The 16,626-nt window shown below is 50.7% G+C and overlaps 1 protein-coding gene across 1 annotated transcript; it reads right to left on the reverse strand.

Annotated features, from left to right (window-relative positions):
• Positions 1-5,887: 5,887 nt before the first annotated feature.
• Positions 5,888-12,954, reverse strand: C1QB (complement C1q B chain). The gene is made up of 3 exons (XM_055574856.1): positions 12,748-12,954; positions 7,969-8,160; positions 5,888-6,746 (listed from the first exon to the last, which is right to left on the reverse strand). The coding sequence occupies exons 2-3, from the start codon at positions 8,138-8,140 to the stop codon at positions 6,172-6,174; spliced, it is 747 nt and encodes a 248-aa protein (XP_055430831.1). The 5' UTR covers positions 8,141-8,160; positions 12,748-12,954; the 3' UTR covers positions 5,888-6,171.
• Positions 12,955-16,626: the final 3,672 nt, after the last annotated feature.

A 16,626-nucleotide genomic window follows, 5' to 3' on the forward strand; every position in this document is an offset into this window, starting at 1 on the left:
CCCCTGAGTTGGGAATGTGGAGTCTTAGCCATTGGGCGCCCAGGGATGTCCCCTGAACCACTATTATAGGCCTGCTCCTTCTTGGCCTCAGCTGATTGGGCAAGGAGTGTCCTTGTTCCAAGCTAGGTCAATCAGATTATCCCCTCTCCTGGGAACTGGGGATTGGGGATGTTAGTCTCTGTATTACTTCCTCTAGGGGTACGGGCTGACTTGGCAGTCAAGGCTGTCGTTGGGGGCATGCATTTCTCTCCATTTGCCTTAACAGTTAAGAGGACCAGTCTGCAGAGAGAGGCTCAGATCCACGAGCTCTCAGAGGAAAACCAGGTCAGGCTCCCATGTCACCGAGACTGGGCTGTCCCACCTGCTCCTGGCTCCCGTAGGGGAATCTGGCCTCTCCTGATAAGCCCATCCTTTTCTACTTATTGTTTCTAGGAGGTTTCTTGGAAGCCTGGAAACTAAAAGGACTCTGGCATGTTGAGGGTTATGAGTCAGGGTCAAAGTGGCTACATGAAGGTCAAGGCGCACAGGCCCAAGGAGATCACTTCCCTTCCTTCCCCTGCCCAACCGTTAGCCCATCCAGGAGATCTGAGTTTCAACCCCATCCCCCATGAGAAGGGAGGGGCACAGGGGAAGAGGCAGGTCCGGACAGTGAGGGAATAGGCGAAGTCCCAAGACCCATCTAGGGTCACCTCTAGAATTCCCCATGATACTTGGTTTTGGTTCCTGTTTGATGAAACCTCAGCTGTTTCCCTGGAGAGCTGAAGCAGTGAACCCTCCCCAGGGGGTGGGAGAGAGCAATAACAAAGGTGAAGGCTTTCGATATATTCACTGCTTATGTAAAGCAAGGTACGTTTGATTGCAGTGGGCATGGCTGAACACGCAGTGAGAGTCCCGGGTTTCTGGCGGGTCTGGAATCTGGGTAGGGAGGCCCAGAGGGGCACTGTTCAGAGTGCTGTTGTTGCACGGAGGCTGGTGGAGGAAATGCGGCAGGGTCAGGATTTATGGGTTAGAAGTCAGAGGAGTGCGGGTCTTGCAGGAGAGGCAGCCGGCCTGAGGCAGCACCAGAGACAAGCTCCGCTGTTACCTTGGCCATGGCTGACTTTGCCTGGATCCTTGTGGCTGGTTGGGGGGCCCTAAACTTGCATGGCCAGCAGCCAGATCTGCCCTTGGGGTGAAGTGTGGCCACGGGCAGACAGACCCAATGGTAGAAGCTCGAGAACATGGAGCCTGGGGTCCGATGTGTTCAGGTGAGAGGCTGGGAGACTGCAGAAGGGAATTCTAACAGGACAGGGTATCGAGACCTTCTAGAGCTAAGAACACCTAAAAAAGATGTCCTTTTCCCTTCTTCCCTCAACCCCATACGGCTCATGGATCCTTGTGGGAGGAGGCTGGGCTGCTACTGGTCACGGCTTTCGTGTCCACCAGCTCAGCCTTCTCAGTGGAGGCAGAGGGCCCCCTGCACGGGAATCACCTGGGGTGTTTGAGGAAAGTGTGGATTCCTGGGCCTCCAGGTCATATGGAATCAGAAGCCCTAGGAGGGGGAGCTAGACACCAGCACATTTCCAGGGGATTTCATCACCCATGGCACTTAGTGCCTTTGGTCACTCAGGGTGGGAACCGCAATGTCCATTTTACTAAGACGACGAGGCCCAGAGAGTTTTTCTGTCAATGTCCCCAGGTTGGAACCTAGCAGGAACCTAACCTGATGGAATGTGGACTGGCTTGGGAATCAGGCAGCTCTGCGTCCAAGTTCCTGCTCTTCTCTTTCCAAGCCTAGAGACACAGTTGGGGCTAAAGCAGAATGGCAAGTCCAGCCCAGAGATTGGCTTGCTAGCTAAGAATGGTTTTTATATTTCTAAATGGTTGAAAAAAAATCAGAAGAAAAATATTTTGTGACATGAATATTATGTAAAATTTGAATCCCAGTGTCCCTAATGACTGATTGGAACAGAGTCGGGCTCACTGGTTTTTATCTTGTCTGTGGGCTGTTTTCATGCTACGGAGCAGAGTTGAGAAGTACAGTAGAGATTGCATAGCCCCCAAGCCTAAAGTAATCCCTATTGGGTTCTTTACAGAAAAGGAATGCAGAAGAATGAAGTCAAGAAACACCTGGAATAACAGGCAAATTTGGCCTTGGAGTACAGAATGAAGCAGGGCAAAGGCTAATAGAGTTTTGCCAAGAAAATGCACTGGTCATACCAAACACCCTTTTCCAACAACACAAGAGAAGACTCTACACCTGGACATCACCAGATGGTCAACACCAAAATCAGATTGATTGTATTCTTTGCAGCCAAAGATGGAGAAGCTCTATACAGTCAGCAAAAACAAGACCGGGAGCTGACTGTGGCTCAGATCATGAACTCCTTTTTGCCAAATTCAGACTTAAATTGAAGAAAGTAGGGGAAACCACTAGATCATTCAGGTATGACCTAAATCAAATCCCTTACAATTATACAGTGGAAGTGACAAATAGATTCAAGGGATTAGATCTGATAGACAGAGTGCCTGATGAACTATGGACAGAGGTTCATGACATTGTACAGGAGACAGGGATCAAGACCATCCCCAGGAAACAGAAATGCAAAAAAGAAAAATGGCTGCCTGAGGAGGCCTTACAAATAGCTGTGAAAAGAAGAGAAGTGAAAAGCAAAGGAGAAAAGGAAAGATAAACCCATTTGAATGTAGAGTTCCAAAGAATAGCAAGGAGAGATAAGAAAGCCTTCTGCAGTGATCAGTGCAAAGAAATAGAGGAAAACAATAGAATGGGAAAGACTAGAGATCTCTTCAAGAAAATTAGAGATACCAAGGGAACATTTCATGTAAATATAGGCACAATAAAGGACAGAAATGGTATGAATCTAACAGAAGCAGAAGATATTAAGAAGAAGTGGCAAGAATACACAGAAGAACTGTACAAAAAATCTTCACAACCCAGATAATCACAATGGTATGATTACTAACATAGAGCCAGACATCCTGGAATGCGAAGTCAAGTGGGCCTTAGGAAGCATCTCTACAAATGAAACTAGTGGAGGTGATGGAATTCCAGTTGAGGTATTTCAAATCCTGAAAGATGATGCTGTGAAAGTGCTGCACTCAATATGCCAGCAAATTTGGAAAACTCAGCAGTGGCCACAGGACTGGAAAAGGTCAGTTTTCATTCCAATCCCAAAGAAAGGCAATGCCAAAGAATGCTCAAACTCCCGCACAATTGCACTCATCTCACATGCTAGTAAAGTAATGCTCAAAATTCTCCATGCCAGGCTTCAACAGTAGGGGTACTGTGAACTTCCAGGTGTTCAAACTGGTTTTAGAAAAGGCAGAGAAACCAGAGATCAAATTGCCAACATCCATTGGATTCTCAAAAAAGCAAGAGCGTTCCAGAAAATCATCTATTTCTGCTTTATTGACTATGCCAAAGCCTTTGACTGTGTGGATCACAATAAACTGTGGAAAATTCTTCAAGAGATGGGAATACCAGACCACCTGACCTGCCTCTTGAGAAACCTGTATGCAGGTCAGGAAGCAGCAGTTAGAACTGGACATGGAACAACAGACTGGTTCCAAATAGGAAAAGGAGTCTGTCAAAGCTGTATATTGTCTCCCTGTTTATTTAACTTCTATGCAGAGTACATCATGAGAAATGCTGGTCTGGATGAAGCACAATCTGGAATCAAGATTGCCAGGAGAAATATCAATAACCTCACATATGCAGATGACACCACCCTTATGGCAGAAAGCGAAGAAGAGCTAAAGAGCCTCTTGATGAAAGTCAAAGAGGAGAGTGAAGAAGTTGGCTTGAAGCTCAACATTCAGAAAACTAAGATCATGGCATCCAGTTTCATCACTTCATGGGAAATAGATGGGGAAACAGTGGAAACAGTGACAGACTTAATTTTTTTGAGCTCCAAAATCACTGCAGATGGTGACTGCAGCCATGAAATTAAAAGACACTTACTCTTTGGAAGAACAGCTCTGACCAACCCAGACAGCATGTTAAAAAGCAGAGACATTACTTTGCCAACAAATGTCCATCTAGTCAAAGCTATGGTTTTCCAGTAGTCATGCATGGATGTGAGAGTTGGGCTATAAAGAAAGCTGAGCGCTGAAGAATTGATGCTTTTAAACTGTGGTGTTGGAGAAGACTCTTGAGAGTCCCTTGGACTGCAAGGAGATCCAACCAGTCCATCCTAAAGGAAATCAGTCCTAAATATTCACTGGAAGGACTGATGCTGAAGCTGAAACTCCAATACTTTGGCCACCTGATATGAAGAACTAAGTCATTGGAAAAGACCCTGATGCTGGGAAAGATTGAAGGCAGGAGGAGAAGGGGATGACAGAGGATGAGATTGTTGGATGGCATCACCAACTCAATGGACATGAGTTTAAGCAAGCTCCGGGACTTGGTGATCGACAGGGAGGCCTAGCATGCTGCAGTCCATGGGGTTGTAGAGAGTCACACAGGACTGAGCGACTGAACTTAGCTGAACTGAACTGAACTGAAGTGCCTTAAATCCCTCCTGCCTCTCGACAGGATTGGTTGAGAATCTTGGTGGGTGGGGCTAGTATGAGGGGCTGTAGACAGCAGGTGCAGGGCTGGGAGGGGTTCAGTGATGAGCAGGGTAAGGGGCTCACAGCTTAGCCTGGGAGATGGGGTGAGCAGGAGTAAAGGCTAGATGAAGGCAGTGTGTGCTCAGACCTGAACAACTGAGAACTGGGGTTAGAGAGGTCCGACGAGTAGGGGCTGTGAGAGCTGAAATGGTCCACTTTTAGGGAGAAGCTGTGACTTGAATGAGGTTTAAAAGGATGGTTAGATAGGTAGAGCGAACAGGGAATGTAAGAGCATTGAAGCAGGAGAGCTTGCATCTTGCCTAGAGGACAGAAAGGGCCCAGCTGGTCTGGAGTGAAGATATTCTTTGTCCAGGAGAGGTGAGATTGGAACTAGAAGGTCAATTCATAGACAGGCTTGAATGCCAGGCTCATGGACAGGCATTATGTCCAGTTGGCAGTGGGGAGCCATTGAATGTTACTGAGCAGAGGAGCCATTGAATGTTATGTGTTCTAACTGGATGGCTGAGCCTGAGTCAGGCTGGGAAGATACTGGGAAGGAGAGCATGTGAGGAGAATCAAAAGGGGAAGGATTGTGATTCCAAGGTCAGTTAAGACTACAGAAAGGCTCTTTGACTCTTTGGGTGGAGGTATGTAACGTTACATGCAGAAAACCCATTTAGGGGCCTAGATATCTTTTCTTGAAAGAGGTCTCAGGTCATCAGTGGACAGACCTGCCTCCCAGCTTCTCTGGGGTTGAGAGCAATCCCTTTACCCCTACAAATCCTGTTTTCTCCTCTGTGAATTGGGCATGATTTAGCCTGTCTTCAAGGATGAGTGTGGGGATTAACAAGAGAAGGAAGAAAGGATCTAGTCCAGTGTTTGGAGCACAATAGGTGCTCAGCAGATGGTGTTCCCTCCCCATCTCCCATTATGTGGCTGGCACAGAGCTGGACACAAAGCCTGGCCCTCCAGTCACCACCAATTAGATAGAGTTTCTGCTCTCAGAAAGGGAAGTTCAGGCTTCCCTGATAGCTCAGTTGGTAAAGAATCTGCCTGCAATGCTGGAGACCCTAGTTTGATCCCTGGGTCGGGAAGATACGCTGGAGAAGGGATAGGCTACCCACTCCAGTAGTCTTGGGTTTCTGTTGTGGCTCAGCTGGTAAAGAATCTGCCTGCAATACAGGAGACCTGGGTTTGATCCCTGGGTTGGGAAGATCCCCTGGAGAAGGGAAAGGTGACCCACTCCAGTATTCTGGCCTGGAGAACTCCATGGACTGTATGATCCAGGGGGTCACAGAGTCTGACACGACTGAGCAACTTCCACTCACTCTGCTTTCAGAGGTCATTTATTATTCAATCATTTAGGGTCATTTCTGAGGTCATTTATTTTTCCTTCATTCAACCAGCATTCAAGCAACATTTCCAAGCACCTACTATGTGCTACTTGTGGGGACACAGAGTTGAATTAGACCACTGTCCCTTGGCCTTCGAAACTTTATTAACTCATCCATTCAGCAACGCCTGTGGAGCCCTACTGTGCGCTTTGGCCGGGATATGGGGGTTGGTGTTGGGGAGAAAGAGAGCTTGGCTGGTGGAGGCAGGGGTGAATCCCACAGGTCACGCTTCTGCATCAGGGAAGAGCATGAACCCGGAGAAGATACTGTTGGCGCCTTCGATGCCCACCAGGGCATTCTTTTCGGTGGCCTGCAGGAAGACGGTCTCATCCTTCTCTAGCTTGAGCACGATGCTGCCTGTGGTGACCTGGTAGGTGTTCTGGACGTAGTCGCAGAAGGTGACCACCTTCTGGGGCTCCACCCGGCCCCGCATGAGGTCCACGCATAGCTGCCCTCGGGAGCTGGCATGGTAGGTGAAGAAGTAGAGCCCGGGCACCTGGCACGTGAACTTGCTGCTCCGAGCCTGGTAGTTTTCGTTGGCGTTGGTGATCACATGGTCGAAGCGGATGGGCTGGCCCTGTCTCAGGTGGTGGTTGATGGTGCGTGAGGCCGAGAAGGCGATTTTCTGCGTGGCCTTGTAGTCTCCTGATTCACCCTTGGGGCCGCGGGCTCCGGGAGGCCCTGGGACACCCTTGGGCCCAATGGGGCCCTTGGGGCCGACTTTTCCGGGCATCCCAGGAAACCCTGGGTCTCCCTTCTCGCCATTCTCGTTGAGTTGGCTAACAAGCCCTGGAAGCCCTGGAAAAGCAGAGATGAGAGAAATGAGGGGGCCAGAGATGGCTGGGGACTGGAAGGAGCTGGGCTGGGAGGCAGGGAGCCTGACTGGGTAGCCTCAGACAGGCCCCTGCTTCCCTCTGGGCCTCTGTGTCCCATCTGTGAACACGAGAATGGGCAGGCCTGCGAGCCTCCTTCCAGAAAGCCCAGCTTTCCACATCTGGGATGTGCTTGGTGGTAATGGGGGCCGAGGGCCGTTGGGGTGGGGAGTGGTGTCTTGCTGAACCCGGAAGTGGGCATTTGAACCCTTCTCACTCCACCACTCCAAACCCCTCCTTGGTTTGGCACGAGATATAAAGCCTTCTCTTCCGGGAGAGCGGCAGTCTGGTTACTGTGAACGTGGGCTCAGGGGCCAGGCAGGTGAGTTTCTCACATCACCTTTGCCATTCTTAGTCGTGTCCCCTTGACTGACTCACGTTCCACAAGGCTCAGCTTCCTCATCTGGAAAATGGGAATGATGATATTTTGTGGGCTCGTGCGGATTCGATGAAATTGTGCGATGAGAGCAGTTGGCTGTGGTTAAATGGACGTGTGAACTACATCTCACGGAGGGGTTGAGGGGCAGGCAGCTTTGTTTAAATCCACTGACAACTCTGCAAAGGAGCACCGACCTCCTTTTACAGGTGAGGAAAGAGCAGTTCAGAGGGCTGAAGCCGCCAACCCTGGAGGGACCCCAGGACTCTGTGGCCACAGTGGATTTAGTGGTAAGACAGCCAAGGTTTGGCCTCGGCTTCAACATTGACTGGGCTTCCCCAGTGGCTCAGACAGTAAAAAAGTCTGCCTGCAATGCTGGAGACCAGGGTTCAGTCCCTGGGTGGGGAAGATCCCCTGGAGAAGGAAATGGTAACCCACTCCAGTATTCTTGCCTGGAAAATTCCATAGACAGAGGAGCCTGGCGGGCTACAGTCCATAGGATCGCAAAGAGTCAGGACACGACTGAGAGACTAACACTTCACTTTCAACATTTACTGGGCTCCTTTGGGCAAGTCAGTAGCCTTTCTGGACATCAGTTTTCCCACCTGTAAAGTGGGAATCAGAATCCCTTCCTTGCAAGGTTATTGTGAAGGGCTCAGCAAGCTGATGGCTTTGCAAGTGTTTTGCACTCTCTAAGGAGGGCCGCTGACTTGGGAGGTGGGTGACAGGGCCTTGGGGAGTGACCCTCGTGCGTTCCCAGCATCCATAGTACCTTGCTCTCCCTTTGTCCCTGGAGTCCCAGGCTTGCCATCGGAGCCTGGTTTCCCGGGAATGCCCGGGATGCCGGGGATGGACGGCCTGATGCAGTTGCTCTGGGCCCAGGAGACACGGAGCAGATTCAGGAGCAGCAGCACCAACACGCTGCCCCGAGGGGTCTTCATCATGGCCCTGTCTCAGCTGTTCCCTGTTGGGGGACAAGACGCTGTGATTGGTCATGGCCCAGCCTGTTCATTCATTCCTTCACTTGTTCCTGTGTTCCCTGAGTGTCTTATCCACCAGACCCTGGACCCTGTTCTGGGTGCTGGGGATACCACGATGAACAAGACAGATATGGTCCCTGCCTTCATGGAGCTGATGGTCTGGGGGACTAGACACAGGTCACATGCAAGTCAATGGAACTGGTTATATGCTGTGGGGAGTGCTCTGGCTGAAATGAAATGAAAGGGGGCCCCGAGGGCTGGTTTTGTGAGGGGCGTTCTCCTGCCAGGAAAGTTTTCTAGACAAGGGAGGCGTCTCTGAGAAGTGATGTTTAGGCTGAGACCCAAAGGATCAGACAGGGCTGGGGCAAGAATATTCCAGGAGGAAAAGACAGAAGGCAAAGGCCCAGAGGCCTCACAGTGTCTGGAGTGTTGAGAACTGGCAGGGAGGTCAGGGTCTTGATTGCTGTGGTTTGAGATTTTGGTCCAAGGGTTCTCAGTCATTAGAGCTTCTGAATTCGGGCTGCCTGTGTTTCTTCCACAGTTATATCCTCAGAGCAGCCCTGCACAGAAGAACCAATGTTTCTACACTGAAGAGGAGACTGAGGTTCAGAGAGGTCAAGTCACTTGCTCAGGGTCATACAGGAAAGACTACAGCCAGGACTTGAACCCAGGCCTGCGTGGCACTGAAGCCAGTGGCCTTGCCAGCATAGCAGGCCACCTCTTCTGGTAGAATATTCTCAGGTCCCTCCAAAGGCTCTGGGCCCTGGTGAGAATCCTGGGGAATGAGACAGAAACCCTGGGGCATCTTGAGCTTGTCAGCATGGCCAATGCCCATGCATCACTTCTCAGGACAGAAGGGACCTTAAAACTTATCTAGTCCAACCCTTGGATTCTTCCTTTTTAAAAATTGAGTTGATATTCTCATAACACAAATTTAACCTTTTAAAGTGAGCATTTCAGTGGTGTTTGGCACATTCACAGTATTGTATAACCCTCTCCTCTGTCCAGTTCCAAACTATTTCCATCAATTCAATAACCCTCAAATAACATTCTGTTCTCACTAGTCAGTTACCTCCAAATCCCCCTCCCTGCTTCGGTCCATGGGAACCCACTCCTCTGCTTTCTGACTCTATGGATTTACCTATTCCGGATATTTCATAGAAGTAGAATTGTATATACTATGTAACCTTTTGTGTCTGACATTTCATTTGGCATAATGTTTCTGAGGTTCATCTGCATTGTAGCATGGATCAGTACCTCGTTCCTTCTTAATGGCTGAATAATATTCCATTGTATGGACATATTACATCTTGTTAATCCATTTATTATTGATGGGTATTTGGGAAGTTACCACCTTTTGCTTATTGTGAATAGCACTGCTGTGAGCATTCACATACAAGGATTTGTCTGAATACTTATTTTTAATTCTTGGGTATATACTTAGTGGGATTACTAGGTCTTATGGTAATCCTGTGTTTAACTTCTTGAGGAACCCTCAGCTTACTGTTAAGTCTCCTCAACAACATCTCTGCCCAGGCCTCTTCCCATCCAACGTTTGTACCATCTCAGTGATAGGAAGCTCATTACCTTCCGAGGCAGCCCGTTCCACCTTTGCCCATATCCAATTTCTCCCCATCTTTCAAGGCTCCTGTCAAAGCCTTTCTCTTCCAGGAAGCCTTCCCTCATTACTGCTCAGCCCACAAAAGCTGGGTAGTCTCCTGCTCTTAGAGAGGCAAGCAGAGTGGTCCCAGGCCATCTCCCAGGATAACCATGGGGACCCAGGCAAGGCCATGGCTGGGAAAGAGTCACGGGGTTTGGGGGCTCTAGTTCAGACCCATAGCTGCTGTTGTCTGATCCTCACAGCACTCTGGAGAGGTGGGTTGTGATTATTTTCCCATCTTGCAGATGAGGACACTGAGATGCAAACATTAGGAAACAACCCTTCCTAAATCACCCAGTGAGTTGGTTAATGGCAGGGCTGTGGTCAGGCTGTGGTCTCCTTTGCCTTGCAGTGCCTGTGCTAACACAGGATTTGGCACCTGGAGGCCTTCCTGAGACCAGAAAAACCTGCTGATTTGGGCTTGTGTGCGCAGAAAATCAGCCCCAGCCCCCTCGGTCTGGTCCTGATCAGTTCATGGCTCAGACTCCTGAGTGAGGCCGGAAGCTGTGCTGGGTACCAGGCAAAGAGGGACTGCACAGATGGATGTGATGTGACCAGGGCCATGAGTGACCAGCTTGGGCTCTGTCATGCTCCTGAGAAAGGCTGACAGTCTATTTATCTTGCCTGAGGTTTTACAAATGACAGTTTGACAACCTTAATAACCAATGCATTGGGCACTTAGCAGGTGCCAGGCTCTGTGCCAAGTGCTTTACCGGTCGTCCTTTCATTTAATTTGCTCCTTACAGCAGCCCCCTGAGAAAGCACCCTGCTGTTTCATTTCACAGATGAAGAAACTGGGCAGTGGAGAGACTGGGAACCTTGATCAAGGTCACACAGCCATACGCGGCTGGGATTCAAACCCACTTCTGCAGGGTCTAAACCCCATGGGGTGTTACATTAAGAGGCCTCTCTGCATGCACGCTCAGTTGCTTCAGTCGTGTCCGACTGACTCTTTGTGACCCTGTGGACTGTAGCCCGCCAGGTTCCTCTGTCCATGGGATTCTCCAGGCAGGAATACTGGAGTGGGCTGCCATGCCTTCCTCCAGGGGATCCTCCCGAACCAGGGATGGAACCCGCATCTCCTGTGGCTCTTGCATTGTAGGCAGATTCTTTACTGCTCAGCCACTGGGGAAGCCCAGAGGCCTCTCTACCTGGGGGTTAAAACCCAGGCTTTGGAGCCAAACGGCCTGATACAAGAAGCTACAGCACGGCTTGTGCGTAGCGCAGTGCTGGCGGTGGGGCCAGTGCCCACTGATGGCTGTTATTATCATTACTATTACTGCTGCTGTTGTTGGGGGTGTCACCAAAGGTGAGAGGCCTGGAGGGTCACAAGGAGATGAACACTGCTCCCAAGAGGGTCCAAACCAGGCTTCTGCTCCTTCTTAGCTACGGGCCTTAGGCAAGTGGCTTCTCTCTGGCCACAGTTTCTCCTTCTGTAAAATGCGGATAATCCTGACCTCTGCCTGATCTCTGCTGAGCTTTCTCATCAGACTGCGAGGAAATAAGAGAAGGCCGGTGTCAGAGAAATTGCTGGGTGGGTGGAGGGGGTCCTGGGTCCTGATTTCAGCTCTGCCTCTGATGTACCCTGAGCCAGGCAGTGCGCTAAGCACTGACTGATGGGGTTGGTGGGAGGACAGATGAGTTGGGCTCACAATAGCCTGGGGTATTGGAGATGCGTAATGAATATTAGCTATTTTTAAATTATCACCATCATCCGGGAATCCCCAAGTTTCAGGACACCGCAGAGGATGCTTGGAAGACTAAAGAAAGAATTTGGTCCCTTTGGGAGGCAGGGCTCAGGGAGGGGGTCTCCCACGTGCAGGCAGCGCAGGAGTGGGGGGAGCTCTGGTTGGCTGCTAGGGCGGTGGGGTGGGGTAGGGGTTGATGATGAGACTCAGGTCTCTTGGGGAAGCTGGAGGTGGTGTGGGGGAGTGGGGCGATCTGGGTTCTGGCCTATTTCAGGGGCCACTGAATCTTAGACTTGGGCCAAGACTTAACCCTCAGCAGATCTGACCACCCTCTGCCTTCAGCATCCATCACCACCATCAGCCTCACTCCTCACATCTTTCCTGGCATCATCCATCTTCCTCCAGCTCCAACAGCCCCTTTCGCCCTGACTTGGAGTCAGGCCAGTTTGACCTTGAACTCCCCCTCTGCTGCTACCTTGCTGCATGACTTCAGGCAAGCACGTTAACCTCCCTGAGCCTTTGGCAAAGTTTATTTCCACCTGACAGGGCTGCCAGAGGATTACATGAGACGGAGCCCAGAAGGAGCTCTGTCTCTAGTAGGGTGCCTGACCGACCTCTAACCTGCACAAGCATAGCTGAGTTGTGTCAACGCTAACTAATAACTCATCACAACTCCACCTGCCATCATCCCACCTCCTCCTTGAAAGAGGCTAGCAGAGCTTTCTCACCAGACTGCGAGGAAATAGGAGAAGGCAGGTGTCAGAGAAAGGCTGGGTGGGTGGAGGGGATTCTGGGTTCTGGTTTCACCTCTACTTCTGACATACCCTGAGCCAGGCAGTGTGCTAAGCAGAGGCTGAGCTGATCTCCTTTAGGGCTCACAGCACCCCTGAAAAGTTCTGTTTTCCCCCGAGAGGATCCAGGCTGAGAGAGGTTATGTCACTGGGCCCAGATCGCCAGCGGGGCTCAGCTCCAGTCTCGGTGACCCCAGAGCCTTTACTCTGATGCCTCCCCATTACCCGGGGCCCCAGGTAGCAGCAGACTCTCAAGCTGACACCCCAGAGGCATTGATTCCTGAGGTCTGGGATGGGGTGCAGGAACCCTCAGAGTCCAACCCTCCAAGTGGCTCAGAGACAGAGGATGTGGGGCCCTCTACTCAGGAAACACCACCCTCCGGCATACTGGTCCTGCCAGCCGGTCCCCCTATTGCTAAGCCCCGTCCTCACCTGGGAGCCTGTGTCCTCTGAGGCCGCTGGGCTGGGCAGAGTGGGACCGGGTGCTGGGAGCCTCCTGCTCTCCGTCCAAAGCGGAAGTTCCATGCCCCAGAGAAGAGAGGGGCCTGCCCCTGACGGCACCCTCCGCGGGCCCGGCAGGCCAGCCTCCTTCCCTGTTGACCCCACTCTCACGCTTTCTGCTGTCCTCAGGCACTTTCAGGTCCCACTTCTGCAATCGAGAGGGGTTTACTGTAAATAGGATGGGTGGGGGGCCAGTTTGGTTTCGCCAGCTCAGCAGCTGTTGCGGGGAGTAGGGTGTTCCAGGGGAATGTCCACAGTGGTGGTGGGGAGCGCCTGCCAAGGGCCCTGACCTCATGAACTTCTGCAGGAACTGCGGTGTTCCTCCACGAAGTGGAGATGTGGCCGGCCTGCTGCCTGAGGGCTGGGTTTGCAGTCAGAAACCCTGATTCAGATTCTGGCTCTGCCACTTAGCAGCTAAACATCTGTTGTTGTTTAGTTGCTCAGTCCTGTCTGACTCTTTGCAACCCTATGGACTGTAGCCCGCCAGGCTTCTCTGTTCATGCGATTCTCCAGGCAAGAATACTGGAGTGGGTTGCCATTTCCTTCTCCAGGAGATCTTCCCAACCCAGGGATCAAACCTGCATCTCCTGCATTGCAGGAGGATTTTAGTGGTTGTATTTACAGAATTAGGATTCCAAAAAAAATAAGTTTTTTTTGTTGTTGTTGTTCAGTTGCTAAGTCGTGTCTGACTCTTTGTAACCCCATGAACTGTAGCCCACCAGGATCCTCTGTCCATGGAATTTCCCAGGCAAGACCCAAGGATCCAACCTGCATCTCCTGCATTGGCAGTCAGGTTCTTTACCACTGAGCCACCAGCGAACCCTTGGGAGCCCCAATTTCCTCTGCTGTGCAACGGGACCATAATTGCACTTGCTTTCCAGGTTGCACAGGGCACTGTGGAGCTCAGATGGGATAGGGGAGGAGAAAGAGGAGGGTTAACTGTGGAGTGCAGTGCACATGTTAATTGTTAGTATCAAACTGTGTCCCAGGCCCCCCCTTTCTGGGCTCATCTCTTCTGCCTTGCTTCTCTTCTACAGCCCTGCTCTTTTTCTATTCTCAGAAAGTAATCTAATAATGAAAAGTGAATTTTAAATGTGGTCATTATTTATTTATATCCCTCCCTCTTCTTCCAGTGGACCTGATCCTGTTGCTTGTTGGTCCTGGCATCATAGGATTCCGGGAGAGCAGGACTTGGAGGTCACCCCACCCATTGCTGTTCATGTTATATATGAGGAAACTGACGCCCAGAGGGGAGAAAGTTATCATTCAACAAATATTTATCATAAGCCTCTATGAACACTGGAGATGGAGCCACAAGCAAATCAGCCCTGGGTCTGGCCCCCAGGGAATGTCTCCTCTACCGGGGGAGACTGCTATTAAACATCAGTTCAGTTCAGTCACTCGGTCATGTCCAACTCTTTGTGATCCCATGGACTGCAGCATGGCAGGCCTCCCTGTCCATTACCAACTCCTGGAGTTTATTCAAACTCATGTCCATTGAGTTGGTGATGCCATTGAACCATCTCATCCTCTGTCATCCCCTTCTGCTCCCACCTTCAATCTTTCCCAGCATCAGAGTCTTTTCAAATGAGTTAGCTCTTTGCATCAGGTGGCCAAAGTGTTGGAGTTTCAGCTTCAGCATCAGTCCTTCCAATGAATATTCAGGACTGATTTCCTTTAGGATGAACTGGTTTGATCTCCTTGCAGTCCAAGGGACTCTCCAACTTTTTGCAACTCCGTGGACTAAAGAGTCCATGGAATTCTCCAGGCCAGAATACTGGAGTGGGTAGCCTTTCCCTTCTGCAGGGGATCTTCCCAACCCAGGGATCAAACCCAGTCTCCTGCATTGCAGAAGGATTCTTTACCAGCTGAGCCACAAGAGAAGCCTAAGAATACTGGAGTGGGTAGCCTATTCTTTCTCCAGTGGATCTTCCTGACCCAGGAATCAAACTGGGATCTCCTGCATTGCAGGTGGATTCTTTACCAACTGAGCTATCAGGGAAGCCCTGGTATTAAACATCAAGGGGCACAATGGTTTCATTGCTCCTGTGAAGAATGTCACAAGAAGTGGCTACTGGAGCCCGTGCCTCATGTTCGTGGCAGATCAGGACTCAGAGCCAGGCATCCTTGGCGCTGAGATGCAAGCCCTCTCACTGAGGCTGCATCAGTGAGGCCCCTCTCAGGGATGCTTGCCCAGCAAGTCCCAGAAGCTGCCATAGGTCAGGAGAGCTCTCTTGACATCGGTGCTTGGAGGTAGAAAATCGTTTTGCTTGTGGATGCTGCTTGATGGAAATGAAGTGTTTACTGTAGTGGGTGAGAGACCCATTTGATAAAACCCAAGGGTCTCAGGGCCCTACCAAATATAGACCCTCCAGTAATTTGGTGGCTGGTGACAATGGGAAAAGTGAACTTGAACTTGAGGTAGACGCAGAAGGAGCCTAGAATAGGAAGCAGCATGGTTTGGGGCCAGGAGGGTTGGAATCAGCCCCCTGCAAGTTTGAATCCCAGGCCTACCTCTTTCTAGCTATGTGGCCTCAGGCAGCTTCCCCCCATATGAACCAGGGACCTGGGTACCTACCTCCTGGAATGGTTGTTGGGGGCCACTGAGGTAGCCCTGCATGTCAAGGCTTAGCTGAACACTCAGCCCTTGGTAGGCACCAATGCAAAGTTGAGAGTAGTATCATTTCTCTGAAGAGAAGACAGAAATCTTGGAGCCTGCATGCACAGGAGCCATGCCTGGATTAGAAGTCGGGGGCTAGGGGGACCCTTGACCCCTGAATGAGAGCCAGCTGGCCTCATGTATGCATACGTGCTAAGTTGCTTCAATTGTGTCCAACTCTTTGTGACCCCATGGACTGCAGATTGCCGGGCTCCTCTGTCCATGGGGATTCTCCAGGCAAGAATACTGAAATGGGTTGCCATGCCCCCCTCCAGGGGTCTTCCCAACCCAGAGCTTGAACCCAGGTCTCCCGCATTGCAGACAGACTCTTTACTGCCTAAGCCACCAGGGAAGGCCAGGAATACTGGAGTGGGTTGTCTTGCCCTCCTCCAGGGGATCTTTCTGATCCAGGGATGGAACCTGCATCTCACGTCTCCTGCATTGGCAGGCAGATTCTTTACCACTACTGCCACCTGGGAAACCCAGCTGGTCTTTGACTTTGGGACTTCCCTGATGGTGCAGTGGTTAAGAACCTGCCTTCCGATGCAGGGGACATGGGTTCAACCTCTGCTCTGGGAACTAAGATCCCATGTGCTGCAGGACAACTAAGCCTGTGCACCAAAACTACTGAAGCCCACTGCCCTAGAGCCCAAGAGAAGCCATTGCAATGAGCAGCCCACTTAACTGCAACTAGAGAGTAACCCCGCTCGCTGCAACTAGAGCAAACGCGCACACAGCAAAGAAGACCTAGCACAGCCAGTACATAAATAAATCTTTAAAAAAAATCACTGACTTTCCTCCCTGGTAGAGAGGGATTGATGGAAAAGAAGCCTAAGACCCCTCCACACCCCGTGGTCTTAAAAGAGGCCCCCTGCCCCCTGGGATGCCTCATTCCAGCTCCTCTCCCACCCTTGTCTCTGCCCTTGAAAGCCCTCACCAGCTCCCCTAAGCCCAGCAGACAAGCTGGCATTTTTCAAAGGCCAGTCCCTCCTGACAAAGAGACAGCAACAAGGAAACAATTATGGAAAATAGAAATGGCACCAAAATGGTTGCTTCCAAAGTACAGGTCTCTGATCTGACACAGTGGCCTACATGAACGGTGTATTGATTTTTTAAACAAAAGAGAAACGAGAAGAAAGATGTATCACTTG

This window comes from Bubalus kerabau, chromosome 3 (genome assembly GCF_029407905.1).
Source record: "Bubalus kerabau isolate K-KA32 ecotype Philippines breed swamp buffalo chromosome 3, PCC_UOA_SB_1v2, whole genome shotgun sequence".
In the NCBI taxonomy this organism is placed as follows: Eukaryota; Metazoa; Chordata; class Mammalia; order Artiodactyla; family Bovidae; genus Bubalus; species Bubalus kerabau.

What these genes read in the sequence shown, in the direction of transcription:
- C1QB (XM_055574856.1), bottom strand. Translation starts at nt 8,140, where the DNA reads ATGATGAAGACCCCTCGGGGCAGCGTGTTGGTGCTGCTGCTCCTGAAT. An exon ending in AGGGACAAAGGGAGAGCAAG is followed by an intron (nt 6,747 to 7,968) that starts GTACTATGGATG and finishes CTGCTTTTCCAG; the next exon opens with GGCTTCCAGGGCTTGTTAGC.